At 39.8% G+C, this 16,452-nt stretch overlaps 1 protein-coding gene across 2 annotated transcripts; it reads left to right on the top strand.

Annotated features, from left to right (window-relative positions):
* Positions 1-429: 429 nt before the first annotated feature.
* On the top strand, positions 430-13,160 carry FAM76B (family with sequence similarity 76 member B). 2 transcript variants are annotated; one of them, XM_030475774.1, is made up of 10 exons: positions 430-742; positions 851-915; positions 1,176-1,230; positions 2,737-2,892; positions 3,825-4,021; positions 5,624-5,671; positions 5,874-5,954; positions 6,631-6,766; positions 9,840-9,941; positions 10,641-13,160. In XM_030475774.1, exons 1-10 carry the CDS (start codon positions 638-640, stop codon positions 10,728-10,730), a joined length of 1,035 nt encoding a protein of 344 aa, XP_030331634.1. In that variant the 5' UTR covers positions 430-637; the 3' UTR covers positions 10,731-13,160. The 2 variants fall into 2 exon arrangements, with proteins under 2 accessions (XP_030331634.1, XP_030331635.1); XM_030475775.1 differs by having other exon boundaries at positions 432-742; positions 6,634-6,766.
* Positions 13,161-16,452: the final 3,292 nt, after the last annotated feature.

Raw genomic sequence — 16,452 nt, forward strand, 5'->3', positions numbered from 1 at the left:
TGGCGAGGGAGCAGCGGCTGCGGCATATAGCCTCACGCTTGAGTGACACATAAAATAACCAATAGAAATAAAGATGGGAATCTTCTCAACCAATCGCTTGGGCGGGGAGGAGGGGAGTGGGAGGAGCGAGCGGCAGCGGGATCCGTGTGCGGCGCACGCGCGGGGAGCAGACGGCGGAAGAGGATGGTCCTTGTCAAAGCGAGCCCCCTCCCGCCGCCACCGCGTTTCAACCAATCGGAAAGCAGCAACCGCCCGGAGAAGTCCAATCCGCGGCGCGGCCGCGAAGCTACCCAATCATCACCCAGCGCAGGGTTAAGGCGCCCGCGTCGGGATTGGCAGCAACGGGATGAGCGGGGGCGGCGATTGGGCGGCGAGTTTTGAAGGCAGGTTTGGCGCGAGGCGGTGATTGGCTGCCGCCGGAGCCCGAGCCCGGGGCGGAGGGAAGGGCGGGGGGCGCGGGGTGACGCCGCTGCCGACACAAGGGGGCCGCGGCGCGGGCTCGGCGCGGGGCCTAGGGCGGCGGCGGCGGCGGGAGGGGACGGGCGGCGGCGGCGGCGCCTCCCCGGCGGTCGCTCCCGGCCCTCGCCCCGGCACCTCCCTCGTCCCCTCCCTCGGCCCGCCCGTGTCCGCCCCGCGGATGGCGGCGGCGGCGGCAGCGGCCGCCCCGGCTCTTTATGCCTGCACCAAGTGCAACCAGCGGTACCCGTTCGAGGAGCTCTCGCAGGGACAGCAGCTCTGCAAGGTGCGGGGCGGGCGGAGCAGGGTCCCGCCAGAGGAGGAGCGGGAGGGAGGGTGTCGGCCCCGGGCGCGGTGCGCGGGGCAGGGCAGTAACGCGCCGTTCTGTCCGCAGGAGTGCCGGATCGCCCACCCCATCGTGAAATGCACTTACTGCCGGTCCGAGTTCCAGCAGGAGAGGTACGGGAGGGGGGCCCGTGTGCGCGCCCGGCTCGGGTCCTGCCGCAGGCAGCGCCCGCAGGAGCGGCGGTTCCGCCCGGGGTGATCGGTGTTCGCGGCGGAGGTTCACACCCGGTGGCACGGCGGGGAGAGAAGCCAAGCGGCGCGGCGCGGTGTGCCCGGTCACTGCTGCCCGCAGCCCGTGTGCGGTCAGTGCGTGGGGCAGAGTTTCGAGGAGCGCGTTTGTCGCTGAACTCAACATTGTGCAATTTTATCTCTAGCAAAACTAACACGATATGCAAGAAGTGTGCCCAGAACGTGAAGCAGTTTGGAACGGTGAGTAGGCTCCTGGTTCTCAATGATGGAATTAACTTCGCTCGCGTTTTAAATTCAACTCTCTTGCAGTTAATCGTATTTTCTGTCGGAAATATTAAAAAAAAAGGATTGTCTTTCAGCAAGGTGATGAAAATCACTGGCAGCTCTTGATTTCCTCTGTGCCTTATGGTTTCTCTTTTCAAATTCGAATCCATTGTGGTTATATGTTGCTTTATAGTTATTAATGACTGCAGCAGAGCTGTTCATGGCAAAACCAATGCTACTTCACTCTATGCATGTAAAGTTATTCATTCTCACAAACACAGACTTGATTTCACAAAGACCATTAGTTGCCTCTGTTTTTAATGAGTGGTCAATGTGAGGATCTAGTAATACCACATACTTCATATTAAGGAAGGCTTAAAAATCTTAAATGCATGTTAATCGCGTTAAGCTATTAAGTAGAAAAGATTTTGATATGGGTATTAGCTATATTCATATTCAAGATATTAATATATATAGTACTCAACTATATTCAAGATATGGGTATTAACTATATTCGTGTTACTCTGCATTTTCTCACATTGAATTTCAGCTTCAGTTCTTATACTAATTTTTCAATATATGACTACACACATTGTATATGAGAACTCTGCAGATACCACTTTGGAGAAGGCACCAAGATAATCTTGTTGTGGAAGAAATGCACACAACTTCTGTAGGCTTGACATAAACCACATTAGATGAAACTCAGCTTATTTGGGAAACGTAACAGCTGTTGGGATCTCGTCAGGCGCATTGTGAATGTAAATGTAAACTGAACAAAGAACATCATTTCAAAGATGAAAATGTGGCAAAATGAAGCACAAGACTTGATCCAGCAATGGTTTTTAGCAGTAGTTCATCAAAAACCAGAACGGCGTCGAGCATAATTAACCATTTCTAACTTGGGAAAACCGGCAGCAGTTTTATTTTCCTTCAGAGTATGATTCTGAGTGAGTGTATGATATGAAAGTTGATAACCTGAGCTGAAGTTGTTTTAAGTTTCCTGCAGAATTGCAGGGATCAGGAGACTGATCTTGGAGCAGTGGGGTTATCACATCTGTGAGTAGTGCAAGGGAGAGGGATGTTTCAGGAACTTCCAGTCTAAAAAAAAGACTTGATGACTCTGCTTTTAAAGGTTTTTAAGTAGTTTCTTTAAGTAATGTAGTAAAACTGAGAAAACATCATTATATTAAAAAAATAAAAGAAGAGGCAGGTATAGAGGTGAGCAATCACACTGTGTTTATTTCATTGAATATGTGCCTGGGTTTTCATGGAAAGCCCAGACTCGTTTTGATCATTGAAGGAACATCACTTTAGGGGAAATGTTTAGTACTGAAGATAGAAACGAGGTAAAAGGTTCTTTAAGATAGGTTATATGAAACCCTGGTAGTTTAGAAGCATCATTGTGTGATTTGACACATTGTGTTCATTACACAGACTGTAAATGTGTATTAACTTCAGCTCCACTTTCCTGTTTTCCAGCCCAAGCCTTGTCAGTATTGCAATATTATTGCAGCATTTATCGGCACAAAATGTCAGCGTTGCACCAACTCAGAGAAGAAGTATGGCCCACCTCAGACCTGTGAACAGTGCAAACAGCAGTGTGCTTTTGACCGAAAAGAGGAGGGAAGAAGGAAGGTAGGCTTTGTTCCACGGCTGTCATGGCTCAGGCTGACAACAGGCAGTGTTTCTCCTGCAGAAGAGAAAGATTAACTGGAATATGTCTTAAGTTCACTAATATTAAAGTTGCTGTGCTTTACAATATTTGAGTTAGGTTTCACAACTTACTGAGCTAACTTACTTTAAGTTAAATCAGTCAATTTTAGAAATAAGGTTAAGCGTACGCTGGCAGTTGTAGCTGGGCAAGGTCAAGCAGCTGAACAGTTCCTGGTGCTTTGCCATTATTTTTTTCATTTTTATTTTCCCATTCTTTGGACCCTGTGTATGTCCTTAACTTGAATCTGCCACTGTACCTCTTCTAGTGTGCCTGCCTTGCTGTAAAGTACACCACCAGAGAGGTAGACTGCACTGAGCAGCCCTTTGTGTTCTTTGTTCTTAAATAGCTTTGGTGAGTGCCACCTTCTAATTCCAGAAGGTGCTGAGGAAATGACCTCAAAAGCCTCTTGTCTGAACCCAAGAATAATGCTATTTTTACAGAAGAATTTACTTGGTACAAGTAACACATTGGCTGGACATCTCGATTCTGCCTGGAATACGGTGGGGTTGAGAGAGGGTACATGGTGTCTAAACTAAAACTGATTTGTCCATTTAAATAGTTGTTGTCACTTCTGTGATATAGAGAAAGTCCAACATTTGCTGGAACTGCTTTCTTCTGTAACTTTAAATGACAAAGAGAAATGGATTAAGGTTCACTTTACTAAAAGACAACGTGCATACATTGGAGATGTGGTAGCGCCAAAGTTTCATACCAAAGAGGTGTCTGGATTTTTCACAAAGATAACAGATGAAGTGAAGCAAATTTTTCTTGCAAACATTGAAATACATTTTTCTAGTGCAACTATACTTGGAAAATAAAACCAAACAACCTGCTATGAATTATTTCCCAAAAGGTTGATGGAAAGTTGTTGTGTTGGCTCTGCACGCTGTCCTACAAGAGAGTGCTACAGAAGACAAAAGAACAGAGGAAGAGCCTAGGATCTTCACATTCCAACTCCTCATCCTCATCTCTTACTGAGAAAGACCAGCATCATTCAAAACACCACCACCATCACCACCACCATCATCGTCACAGCAGCAGTCATCACAAGTGAGTATTTCAAAAATTAAAGTAGCTGTTGGTAACTCCTCTGTGTTTTGTTAGTACTGAAATCAAATCAAAGGAAATAAGAGGGGCTGCTAAAACATGGCATCAAAAGCAGCAGCAGAATATTGTATTTCCATGGTCTGTTAAAATCCTTGTATACTTATAGTTTGGGTGAAGGGAGGTCAGCAAAAAGCAGGAATTCTCAGTGGTCATCACACTGCTCAATGTTAAAATTGGTGGCAAGTCTAGAAAAGAAACCCACAGAATGGCTATAAAAACAAGTTATTTGGGTATAAACTTGAATTTGACTTTAAGCAGTAACTGTGTGGTAACTCCTACTTTACATGCATTTACCATGGGTTAAAGGTGTGTATTAGCAGTGGGTCCAGAACAGCTACTTCGCTCAGAATCGCTACCCTGACGTACTTCAGGCTGACTTGTTTGGTCGTAAATCCCAGAATTGATTTGGTTTTTATGCCAGTACAACAATAATCACAATTCTTTTCATTGGTGGGTTTATGGCAGTGTAGAACTCCTTAATTATTTTTGTGTTGGGTAGTAAATACTATGGCTGCAGTGGCAATGATCCAGACCCCAGACACACAAACACTTTTGTTCTAAGCTTCACTTTTCTAGTGCTTATAATTGTCCATCTTGACTGAAACTTGCCTGACTAAGCATAATTTAGATAGAAGCAAAATAAACTAGAATGATAGTGGGATTAAGGAGAAGAGAAATGCACATAATTTCACTTAAGGAGAAAAGTAAGATTTGGGTTTTTTTAAGAATTTGAGGAGGAAAAATATTCTTGTCATGCAGAGAGTTACTGTACTGTTCCTGTTCTTTCAAGTCTGCTGAAAATTGAGTTACAACAGGCTAAATCTAATTTAGTGCATGTGGCAGAGATATAGTAAGGATTTGATAAAAAAATAAGTTGGCTCTTTACTACAAAATAATGTACTCAAGGGTTATAAAAGTAAACATCTCTCTACAAATCACAGTTTTCCTGGTTTGGCACCTTTCTTCTATAGGCTGGAATGGGTCCATCCTTCTGGTCCAGTAAATACTACTCTTTTTCCCCGAGACAACGAGGTAGAAATACAGATTCACTGAACTGTTTCATTCAGCACAATCTTCTTTATTCTACCATTCCTAAAGCAATGGTGTCTATTAGTTGCTTTTGAAATTACTGAAAACAAAAACCTGATAAGCAGTTATTTTCAGGGATCCAAAACTTAACGTTGCTCTTATGGCACCACAGAAGCATCACTTCAGACATCCCATACAGCAGTATGGGAATCCCAGGAATGCTGCTTTAGGCCAGCTTGCTAAGTACAAGAGTAGCAATACAAAATTCACAAAAATTGGGAAGTACCAGCAGAAAGGTCTTGAAATCTGCCCCTTGGGTTTTACAACAGTGTAAGCATTTAGCCAAGAAATATTTTTACGGCATGGTGGCAGAGTTGTCAGGAATGTGACTGATAATACAAATGTCCAGCTGAAAATTCATAATGGGGGGTTTTAGCAAGCACAGATAACCATTCACATAAACTTAGAAGTAATGGTATGTTTGGTCAGTTACCAAGTATATTTCACATGTTTCAGAATCAGCAGCCTGAGTCCAGAACAAGATCAGGGACTATGGAAACAGAGGTAAATATAATATTATTTATTAATTTCCTTTTTATTTATCTTGTGGTTTTAATATAAAGGACTTTTTTTTTTGCCTTGCATTTCTGGCTAATCTCTAGCACTCCAGCTAGGAGCATGAGTTAGTTATTTCACATGTACCAAATGGTGATGTTAGAGAGTTATATAGTATGAGGCTTTAGGTTTACATTTTGTTTGATTTCAGCCATAAATCCTCTGCAGCTATTCAGAATGAAACTCCAAAGAAAAAACCCAAACTGGAATCCAAGCCATCAAATGGAGATAGGTAAAGTTACGTTTTTGTAAAGCTGAGCCATTTCAACCAAATAGAGCACTGACTTGTGGATTTGTGGCCAGTTGCTTCTTTTCTTTTTTTCCTTTGGTCTGAATGAGGGAGGTGAAACTACTGTCCAGCCAGACAGATTATTGGGTGGCATCTGAGTGCTGTCAGTCAAGTAAATGACTTTATTAGCAGATAACTGTCACTGTTTTCCTGCTTTCAAGCTGTTGGGGCAAAATTAAATAAAGCTTATGTATGAGGCAACAGTTATCAACAAAACAGTATTCCCTGACATCAGTGTTTTGTCGACTAGACACAGGGTTGAGCTGCTGCTTTAAGCTGATCTGGTATCTAAAAAAGTCTTTTGAACCTTTATGTATGAGACTGAATCTTTATTCTGTCTCTGGCCAAACAGTTGTAATGAAAGTAAAAGTGGCTGCTTCAGTCAAAAGGTATTTGTCCCCCTCAAAGCTAATACTTAATTATATTTCTGCAGGTGTATGTAATGTGTGCCATTAGTAAGGTAATTTGCCAGTTGCATCCATTTCTGTCAGGTACATACTTTTTTTGCATTAGTCCTTAAGGATGTTTGTGGAATTATTAATTATCCAATTTGAAATTAAAAAAAAAAAGGTGGTTTTTTTAATCGATGTTGTAAGTAACTATTGGTTTTTATTTTTAGTAGCTCTATAAATCAGTCAGCAGACAGTGGAGGAACTGACAACTTTGTCCTCATAAGTCAGCTGAAAGAAGAAGTAATGTCACTTAAACGTCTTCTGCAGCAAAGAGATCAGACTATTTTAGAAAAAGATAAAAAGGTAAAAGTTGCACCTGCTTAGTAAGAACTTTATCTTTTTGTTTTCTATTTTGTAGACTCCCGGCAGTGTCAAAATGGTGAGGTAAACCAAAAAGCAGATACAATTTTTTCATATTTAAACTCATCAGATCTTACCGTTTAAAAGGAGAAGTTTGGGACTTCTGTATCATTAATATATTTTAGCTCTAAGTCAAAAGGAATTCATCTTGCCTCGCTTCAGCCATCTAGAAGCTAGCCATCTGGTTTACTGTTACTCGGGTTGTGTGCCACAATGGATAAACTGCCAGACAGTGGTTTGTATGTTTTTTGCATATTCTAAACTGAGCCACGGCAAAGATCCCAGGTGCCTGCAGAGGCTGGTGGGCACACAAGATGAGGAGGATTAAGAGCAGTAACCATTCTGAGTTTAGCATAATTTTTATTTAGTTTGAAACTAAAGCAACTATAGCCATAACTAGTGAGTTGGTATCCAAATTTACATGTACAGTGTATGAAAATTAAGCGGTTTGATTTGAAAAGATTGGTAGCATACATGTAGCGTAGGTTACTCAGTCTTTGTGGATGATAAGAGACTAGAAGAAGGGCTTGGATTAGATGCCTGGCTGTCAACAAAAGTTAAGCAAAGTCGTCAAGCCCAAAGGGCTGCAGTGAAACTCATACAAGAATTCACCCTTCAAACAATTTAATGACTAAGAAGAAAAGAGAAATAGCTAAAAGATACATTACTTTGCTTTGCCTTTATTAGAGCTTATTTCTCTGCCACCTGGTTGACTAGAAGCTTTGAAGACACTCTGTAACGGTGGCTCTAGAATGTCAGTTCAGGACTGAGTGAATTATGTAGTTGCATTAAAAAATGAATTTGCTGTATTTTCAAGTAACATTTTGATTATAGATGCATGATGGCCTGTTAGAACATTAGTGGTTCAGAAAGAGTAATTGATCCTGAAAAGAAAATGCTTCCATTTTTAAACCATAGTTTGGTATCTTCATTCTTACACTTCAGTGTGTTCTGTAAAGGACATTGAACCCTTTTTCATTTCTATCAGTGTAATAATATACCGAGCGTTAGAAGTACTCGCTATTTCAAGCCTTTAAGCAGTTAATGTGAGAGAGCTGAACAGTCTGTCATGGATTCTCTTATTCTCTGTCAAAGGACAGACATTAAGGCCCTGCTCTCTCTCTTATAAAGACAGTAGAAGATCATGAGTCAGTAGGAAATTCTCTTATCTCTTTTTATATTTGATCTACTGGGCACAGCTAACAAAAGGGTTAGGTAAGGAAATGTCACCTACTTCTGTGTAACCACTGCAGTAACTTGTTTTGTGCCGTTTCCATAGGGAGAGCATCTAATAATTTTAATATCCTCATTGCTAGAACTATTTATTTGACCTCAAAGTTCTTTGAACTTAAAGACTCCTTCAGGCATGAATTTCTCACTTCCAGAGTGTCACTCACTTTCTTCAGCTGCTGCAGGGAGAGAAAAGCTGTACACATCATACAGTGTTTGCATAGCTGAAAAATTTACAACGAATGAATGCAGATTATTTTTTGACTGTGAGATAGTAAAGGGAATAAATGCCTGAGCCAATCCTGTGGGTGGTTCCTGTTAAGATCTTGTCCCAAGATTTCTGTAGGGACAGCATTTGAACTGTTTGGAGTGCTCCAAAAGAAGGACCTCTGAAATGTATAACATACGGCAACAAAACCAACTCTGCACACCAGCTTTACAGACAATCCTCATTCATCATGTTTTGTTATGACTCGAGATCCAAGCCATGTCATTACCAGTGCTTGTTATTTGTAGTACTAGCCTTGTTTTGCTTTTGGGACCATTAATATATTTGTATCATTACAAAAATCATTACAAATGGTTAGTGAGACACCACATCATTACCATGGGTCCCCGAGACTTGATCATTAGGAAGGGAGCACAGTTTGCTGCATGTTCACAGGTAGCGTGTTGCTCATCTAGCTGCATACTTTGCTATGGCGCAATACTACCACTAGTTTTTGTTATATTTAGTTTGTGGTATGTGGTTTTGTACTGGATCCCCTGGAATCTGCTACAGCTGCAAGTACATACATTGAACAGCGGTCTGTGTGCAGTGAGGTATATATCCTTGTATTGAGATAACTGCACTTTATTTAGGACCGTTTCACTGACAGTTCATTCGGATACCTTGTTTCACTGCGTGTGACTTGACACATACTAAGGTTGGTAATAGTAGTCTTGGTAGTCATTTTAGGAATCTGTGCCCTGGTTTGTTACAATGGGCTGCTTTGCTGGCGAAGAGGCTTCATTTCCCAGTAAAGGTGAATCCCAGGTGAATCTGGGATGCTTTGAGGAACCAAGCTTTTTAAAGAAGTGGTTCTTAAAACATCTGTGTCCTTATACAGCAAACTGTTAGTAGTTCACTCAGCTGCATGTGCTTCCAGAAGAAGCATTCACCTGCCTGGGCAGAAGCGTATATCACAGTTTAGAAACACCTACCTTAATGTGTGTCATCTGAATCTCTGCCTGTCTCAGACCCAGTGGCTGCAATACTACACCATGCACTCAGAATTAAATCGCAAGTGAAGGATTTCTAATTACACATTTTTAATAACACGGTTTAATTCACTGTTGTGGATTGAGAAGCAGTGAAACTTTGGAATGTATATCTTGGTTTAGGACAAATTGTAGCATAAAAGGACACAAAGGAATCCTTCCTGTTGTCTTTATATGGCAGATTTTTCATCTGTTACCATACCATATAAACAAAGATTTTGATGAGTATCTCACAGCTGAAAGAACAGCTAAGATTGTAAATCATTAGTCTTATATTTGCTTTTTTGTTTTTGTTGAGGATTAACTTTCATTAATCCTGAGCAAAACAAGTTATATAAATACAGTTGTTTTCTTCATATAAAATAGACATACTTACTTTTCAGGCTACTTCTCAAGTGCTGTCAGTACTACAGTAGTAAATAAATATTGTGTTTCGTAAGATTCCTGAGGCTTCTGATTTCACAAATTAATTAAAAGTTGTGTACTGTAACAGTCCAAGGAATCTTCATAGGATTTGTGTTCTCAGTTGACAGAACTGAAGGCAGACTTCCAGTACCAGGAGTCTAACTTGAGGACAAAGATGAACAGCATGGAGAAAGCTCACAAGGAAACTGTGGAACAGTTGCAGGTGAGTGATTGCTTATCAATACTTGAGAAATACTCGGATGGAATTATGTATTGAAGCAGTTCACTCACAGCAACGAAATAGTACCAAGTTCTCAAATGGTCATTGCCACATTTAACTTTGAATGCATTGTACAGCAGTTCTGCAGTCAACAGACAATCTCCATGTGGATTAAACTCACGGTAAGAATTGCTTTTTAAGGTTAAGACAGAGGCTTACCTCACATGCTGTCTCAAAGCTTATGTTATTTTTTGTGTCTGTTCTCTGATATATAATCAGTTCTCAGTGTGCCATTGATCTGATTGAATGGCTCAGGGCTAACATGATTGACAGTTAAATGTCTCTTGTTAAAGCAAACTTTAACAAGAAGAAAGACTGAATTAGTTGCCTTATAATTACCATGGGGCCTTATAAATTGTTCAGCCGTATAAATCACAGACTGAACAAGTAGTCAGTGCAATACCTCAGGTGCTAAATTTTGCGGCGCAGAAAATGCGGTTACCTTTTCTGCTGAAGGTGGAATATTCATACAAAAAAGCAAGTCATGTATAAACAAGTCTTTCAAAAGTGGTTGTTACCTTCAGTGAATATTCTCACATGCACATTTTGAGAATTTGTTTCATAAATGCAATGGGAAATTAGCGCATGAAGCTGTCTGAGATGTTTCAGTAATTCATAACGCATTTTTTGTCTGTATTGCAGGCCAAAAACAGAGAACTGCTCAAACAGGTTGCAGCATTGTCAAAGGGTAAAAAGTTTGATAAAAGCGGGAGTATACTGACGTCTCCGTGAGGAACTGGTTATTTGTGGGGTTTGCTACTCAATGTACCTTTGAGTTATTCTGTGAAGCCCTTAAAATCCTGTGTAGTGGAAAAAAATATTTTTGCACACCAGATTAGTTGGCATGTTTCCTACATGTTTTTATAATTAATATGCAGCTTTTTTTAGTTACTGTTCAGATGAAATACTTCAACTGGCTTGAAGAATGTTTTTATTTTTTTGATATTGGAAACTTTTTGCCAGCAATAGTATTAAACGATTGCATAGAGAACATAGCCGTGCTCTCTCTAAAAGGACAACATGCAATAACAAGCTAGGTGTACTTTTTACAAAGCAGCAACTTTTAAACTCCACTGATGTCAGCCAAAAGTTTATGAATCTGCAGTGACACTGAACACTGGTTTCTGGCAACTGTTCTTTTACTTTGTATCAAAATACAAATCTAGAGTGGAAATCATGGTGCTCTCAAGTGAAACTAAAAGAAAAAAAGGCATATATGTAAGTGTAAATACAACTGTAACGGTTATATTCTTTAGTTATAACACGTAATTAGTGTTTTACATTCTTGTGATTGGGATTTACTGAAAGATTATCTATTGTACAGTAACAGAGGCAGTGTGGTTTTTGTAAGATTTACTGTAGATTTTTCTTGCAAGTGCCTTTCTCCAACTGTTTATTTATAGGAATGTTGGTATTTTGTACATAAGGTTTTTATGTTTTAAAATCATGTTTAATAAATGTTTTATGTAAATATAAATGTGTGTACAGAAGAATCCGAAACAAAGATCAAAGTGGCTAGTGCAGTGCTTGAAGCAGTGATAAGAGCTAGCTAATTGATGGACAGTGAGTATTGGCTTTAGATAACCTTTGTAGCTTGTGTCTGTGAGGTGTAGAATTTTGTTAGTGCTGCTCATGCCAAACACTTCCTGAACAAAAAACAAACTGGTTTTTGCCACACTGGAGTTTAGTGAATTGTTGATATTTTTTTCCCATTTGGCACAGCACTAATTTTAATTCCATAGCAGACATTGTAATCCCAATGTTGTATCCTTAATTAGTGATACACACCCAAAGTCTTACAAAAATTTATCCCCATTGTCCGATTTAATGTACTTGGTTGTAACTTATGGTGATTCTTCTTAATGAATTGCGAGATTCTCATCCACCCAATAAAGATACACAATGAGAAAAGAGTAGCCAAAACTAATGGCCTTGAAATTAAGGGAGTGGATGTGGTGTCAAAGGGTGGGTTGTTTTAATGTTGTGGGTAGATTTTGATTCTAAATTACATCAGTTTAAGTTTAGCTCTGCTCCTAAGGGACATTAGTCATATTCAGAAATCTCTATTAAACATACTTTAGTATACCCCAAGGTCTCAACTCAGGAAGGTGAGTTATGGATCAGCATGAAGTAAGTGAAGTAGACATCTGTAAGTAAAGATTTAGTTCAGCTCTGGGTACTGACTGGTAACAGGGTAACTGCTGATATTTCAGTAAGCTTAACTGTGTAGAATAAAGTACACACCTTTTAATTAAAGAACCAAAATCTAATGTTCCTTGGCTGTCTGCCCTTGTACTGAACTGTGAACACTTTTTCAGTAGTTCAGACAAGTACCAGCAGTGACAGACTACTGAATGATTTGAAAAGAATCTTGTTTCATACGGTATACATGTACTTTTATACCCTAAAATCGACTTCGTATGTTTATAAACGCTCTTCTTTAAACTTGCTAAAATCCCCTTTGGGGATGATGTTTGGGGTTTTTTTAATATACAAATGTATGACTTTCATTAATTCAGAATTAGTATTTGATAATTTTTTCCCAGTTGAAAAATTATGGTAACCCATCGTTGGTGAAATTGGGTTTAAAAAATAGAAGTGCTTAACAAATTGAAATGTTTGAATTAAGATTACTCAATCGTACCTGTTCAAGCCGCAGGAAGGACATTTTAAAGGAACAAACTGAAGTTCTGTATTAGAAGTAATGGACTTTATAAATCCCAGTCAGAAAAATTTTTAGGGACTTTTCTTCCATAATCTCATTTTTAACATGAATTTTTAAAAGTTGTAAACTAGCCAACTGAATCCCAGTCCTGCAAATAGCGTCCTGGAGCTGTAGATTATAGACATGATAAACTGATGTTCTTTAAACGTGGATCTGCGAGGAGATTGTTGTACTGTATTGTGCTTTTTAGCCTGTTTCCAGATGTTGATTAGCATTGACCAATAATGGCCATTTTGGCTCAAGTTATTTATGTATTTTAAGCCTGTGAATATTGCAGCCCCCTTTTAGATAGGATGTCTAAATACACGTTCTGCAGTGAAGCTTTTCAGCTGTCCACATGTATAGACTATTGAAATACTGTACTGGCACACATCTGACCGTTGACATTTTGTACCTTTTCTAAATCCAATGTTTCACAATAAAATCTTGTCAAAACATTACTCTGTCCTTTTAAAATTATTCAGAAATTCATATTTCATGTTAATCCTTCACACTGTGTTGCTCGCCAAAAATCTATGGTGAAAAAAAAGGCAAGATTTAATATTTGCAGTTAGTATTTAGATTTCTGGGAAGATTAGACACCTTGGGCTGTCTACAAATTGTAACAAATTAGAGCTTCAGATTAATTTCTCTCAAGAAAATAGCTTGGTTTTCTACAATTGTAATATATAGAAATATTTTCTTGTAGAGAAGAAAAACCCTTAATGAAATCTAATGACATTTAATAAAGCCTTCACAGGCTTTTATATTCTGATTAACATCAGCACTCGTGTTTAAAAGTAGTTCCTGAATTTCAGTCTTCGTCTGTTAACTGTAAGGTTGTTTTCTTCTAAATCCATTGTGCACTAGTTGGGGGATTCTGAGATTCAAAGAGCCATTGACAATTTGTGTGTCCATTCCTTTCTTGTGTCGGGAGGAGATAGATGCCTACACCATGCTGATGGCTGTTGGTCACAATATATCCATGTGTGTTCTGAAATGGCAACTCTTCAAGGTAAAATGCAGCATTGCTTAAGGAACTGGGGTTTTTTGTTTTAATGATACTGGAGTCCATACCTGAGAAATGAACAGAATAAACAGCTTGATTAAATTGAAATATAAAGATGTACAATGTAAAATACATCTTTAAAGCAGTTGTGCTGTTTAGGCCTAGAAAAATTGGCAAAAACAAGAACTAGAGTACTGTATACAATTGCCACAGCTGGTAATGGTGCAAGGTCCAACATACAACTTGAACTTTCTGTCTGTTCTTACACACTAGACAGAAATTGTCTTAGAAGATATGTCACTCACCAGAACATGAATCATCGATGTTTTTCCTTGCTCTAACCCAAACAGAAAACAAGTTTGGATTTGCATGTTTACCTTTGAGAACATTCATTACAGTATGCTGGTGCTGTTCTAACTGACCTGCTGGCTCCTGGCAATTCCTCTTCAGTATCTCTCCTGGTGGATAAAAGCAATTTTGCATTTTTACTGAAGGGGTTTAAGTACCACGGACATGTGTGCTAAAAGAGCCAGGTGCAAGCAGAGATTTGTTTCCTTCTCCTAAGGCTTTCTGGCTCTTGGAGTACTTGGGTAAGTCCATTTCTTCTTAATTGTCAACTGGAAAATAGGCATTCCAGCTTCTGAAGAAGGCTAAAGGCTGAAGATAACCTGCATCATCTTTGCATACAAAGGTCAGTCGTAGAGGCATAAGCAGCAGACTGCTTTTATAGTGGCTGGTTTTGATTGCGGAAGGCTTGTTGACAAGCAAAACTAAATTGGACCAACACAATAGGTCGGAGTTGCTTTGGACCACAGTGATCTTATTGCAAGCTGCATCCCAGGAATGTGAGGTATTAGAATTTGCATCCAAAGTGAATTTTTACCTCCAATTGTACCCCCCCAATTCCTTTTTTTAGTGACTTATAACAATTTACTTTTAACTGAATGCTGAAAACCTGAAGATGTTTTCCTTTTTCAATCAACAGATAAATGTAGTTTGTTTTATTTCAACAAAAGATGTAGCACATTCACAATTTATCCTTTGTCAGGTACAACAACTCATGTCTTTTCATTTCACGGGGAGGTCAGTCGTATTTATAGATGTTCCTTGGGAAACTTTCAATCTTTCTTAGACAACTCTTTGCATAGTGGTTTACTTTTTGCAGAATCACGTGTTAATTCCACCTTACATTTGTGTGCTCCAAATTCCACTGCACCATAAATGATAGAGCCATTTTCTGGAATGTTTTTGTCCAGCCATGGTCTGCTCTGGGAAATATTTTGTGACTATATTGATTAGAATTCAACTTATAGAAGATTCTAACTAATAAAAATGTATCAAACCAATTTACTAAGAGGAAAGCATCTTTTTCATGTAGAGATTATTCCTTTTGTTGGATGTGAATGTAAAGTGAGGCTTTTTACTTCTTATGAGGAGGAGAATTATACTGCTTAAATTAGTGTGTTTGCATTAAAAAGCTTCCAAAAAGGGTAAGAGCTCTAAGGATTATTTGCTAGAATAAGTTCCTTCACTGCTGAAAGTCTCATGTTAATCTAGCTGAGTGCACTGAAGCAGTTTAGTAGCTCTCACAAAACCTGTTGCAGTGCTATAGTTGCACATCGTATTACCAAATGAAGCCAGGAACAGTAATTTTAATCATACCTTCAGGACCTACAAGAATTTGCTTGCTGGTCACTTACCTGGCTCTGGGTGCAGCATTCGTTAAAGTTACCATAGTGCAAGACACCTTTATCATAGAATCATTTAGGTTGGAAAGGACCTGTAAGACCGAGTCCAACCATTAACCCAGCACTGCCACGTCCACCACTGAACCATAGAATCATGGAATGGTTTGGGTTGGAAAGGATCTTAAGATCATTTAGTTCCAATCCCCTGTCACGGGCATGGACACCTCACCCTAGACCATGTTGCTCAAGGTTCTGTCCAACCTGGCCTTGAACACTGCCAGGGATGGAACATTCACAACTTCCTTGTAGTCTTCCTGAGTTGTCTGCCTCTTTTTCCAAAGGTCATAAACTCTCCTTTGTTTCCTGAGTTCCAGACAAAGTTCTCTGTTCAGCCAGGCCCATCTTATTGCCTGTTGGCCCATCTTTTGGCACACGGGGACGGGCTGCTCCTGTGCCTTTAGGATTTCCTTCTTGAAGAATGTCCATCCTTCCTTGACTCCTCTGCCCTTCAGGGCTGCCTCCCCGGGGACTTTGTCAACTGCCAAAACAGGCCGAAAGTCTGCCCTCCAGTAGTCCAAGGTGACAGTTCTGCTGACCACTCTCCTTCTTCAAAAATCAAAAGCTGTTTTTTGATCACTTGTGCCCAAGATGGCCTCCAACCATGTTAGGAAAATAACATCCACAAACGTGGAGTGAGCACTCGATTCTTCCTCTTACTGGAAATGCATGAGATTATCTTGGTACAAAAACCAAATCGCCTCGCAACATGCCATTGAAACTTAATTCCTGCATTCCTTGGTTGAAGATACTTCATTCTTTCTCCTGTAATAAATCTGCTCCAGTTTTTAGGGTGTGTTAGTAGTCCATAGTGCTTTTTCCTCTTGTTTTGCTTTAAAGGTAATGATATGTAAAGATTTTCTTTAACACAAACACATCTTTGTATCTTATTTACCAAAAATGATGGAACAAACCTCTTCCCTTACTTCCTAAATGCTAAATTTAGCAAGAGAAAATAGCTAAATCAGAATGGCTGCCTACATAAGTGTAGCCACT

This window comes from Strigops habroptila, chromosome 2 (genome assembly GCF_004027225.2).
Source record: "Strigops habroptila isolate Jane chromosome 2, bStrHab1.2.pri, whole genome shotgun sequence".
Taxonomy (NCBI): Eukaryota; Metazoa; Chordata; class Aves; order Psittaciformes; family Psittacidae; genus Strigops; species Strigops habroptila.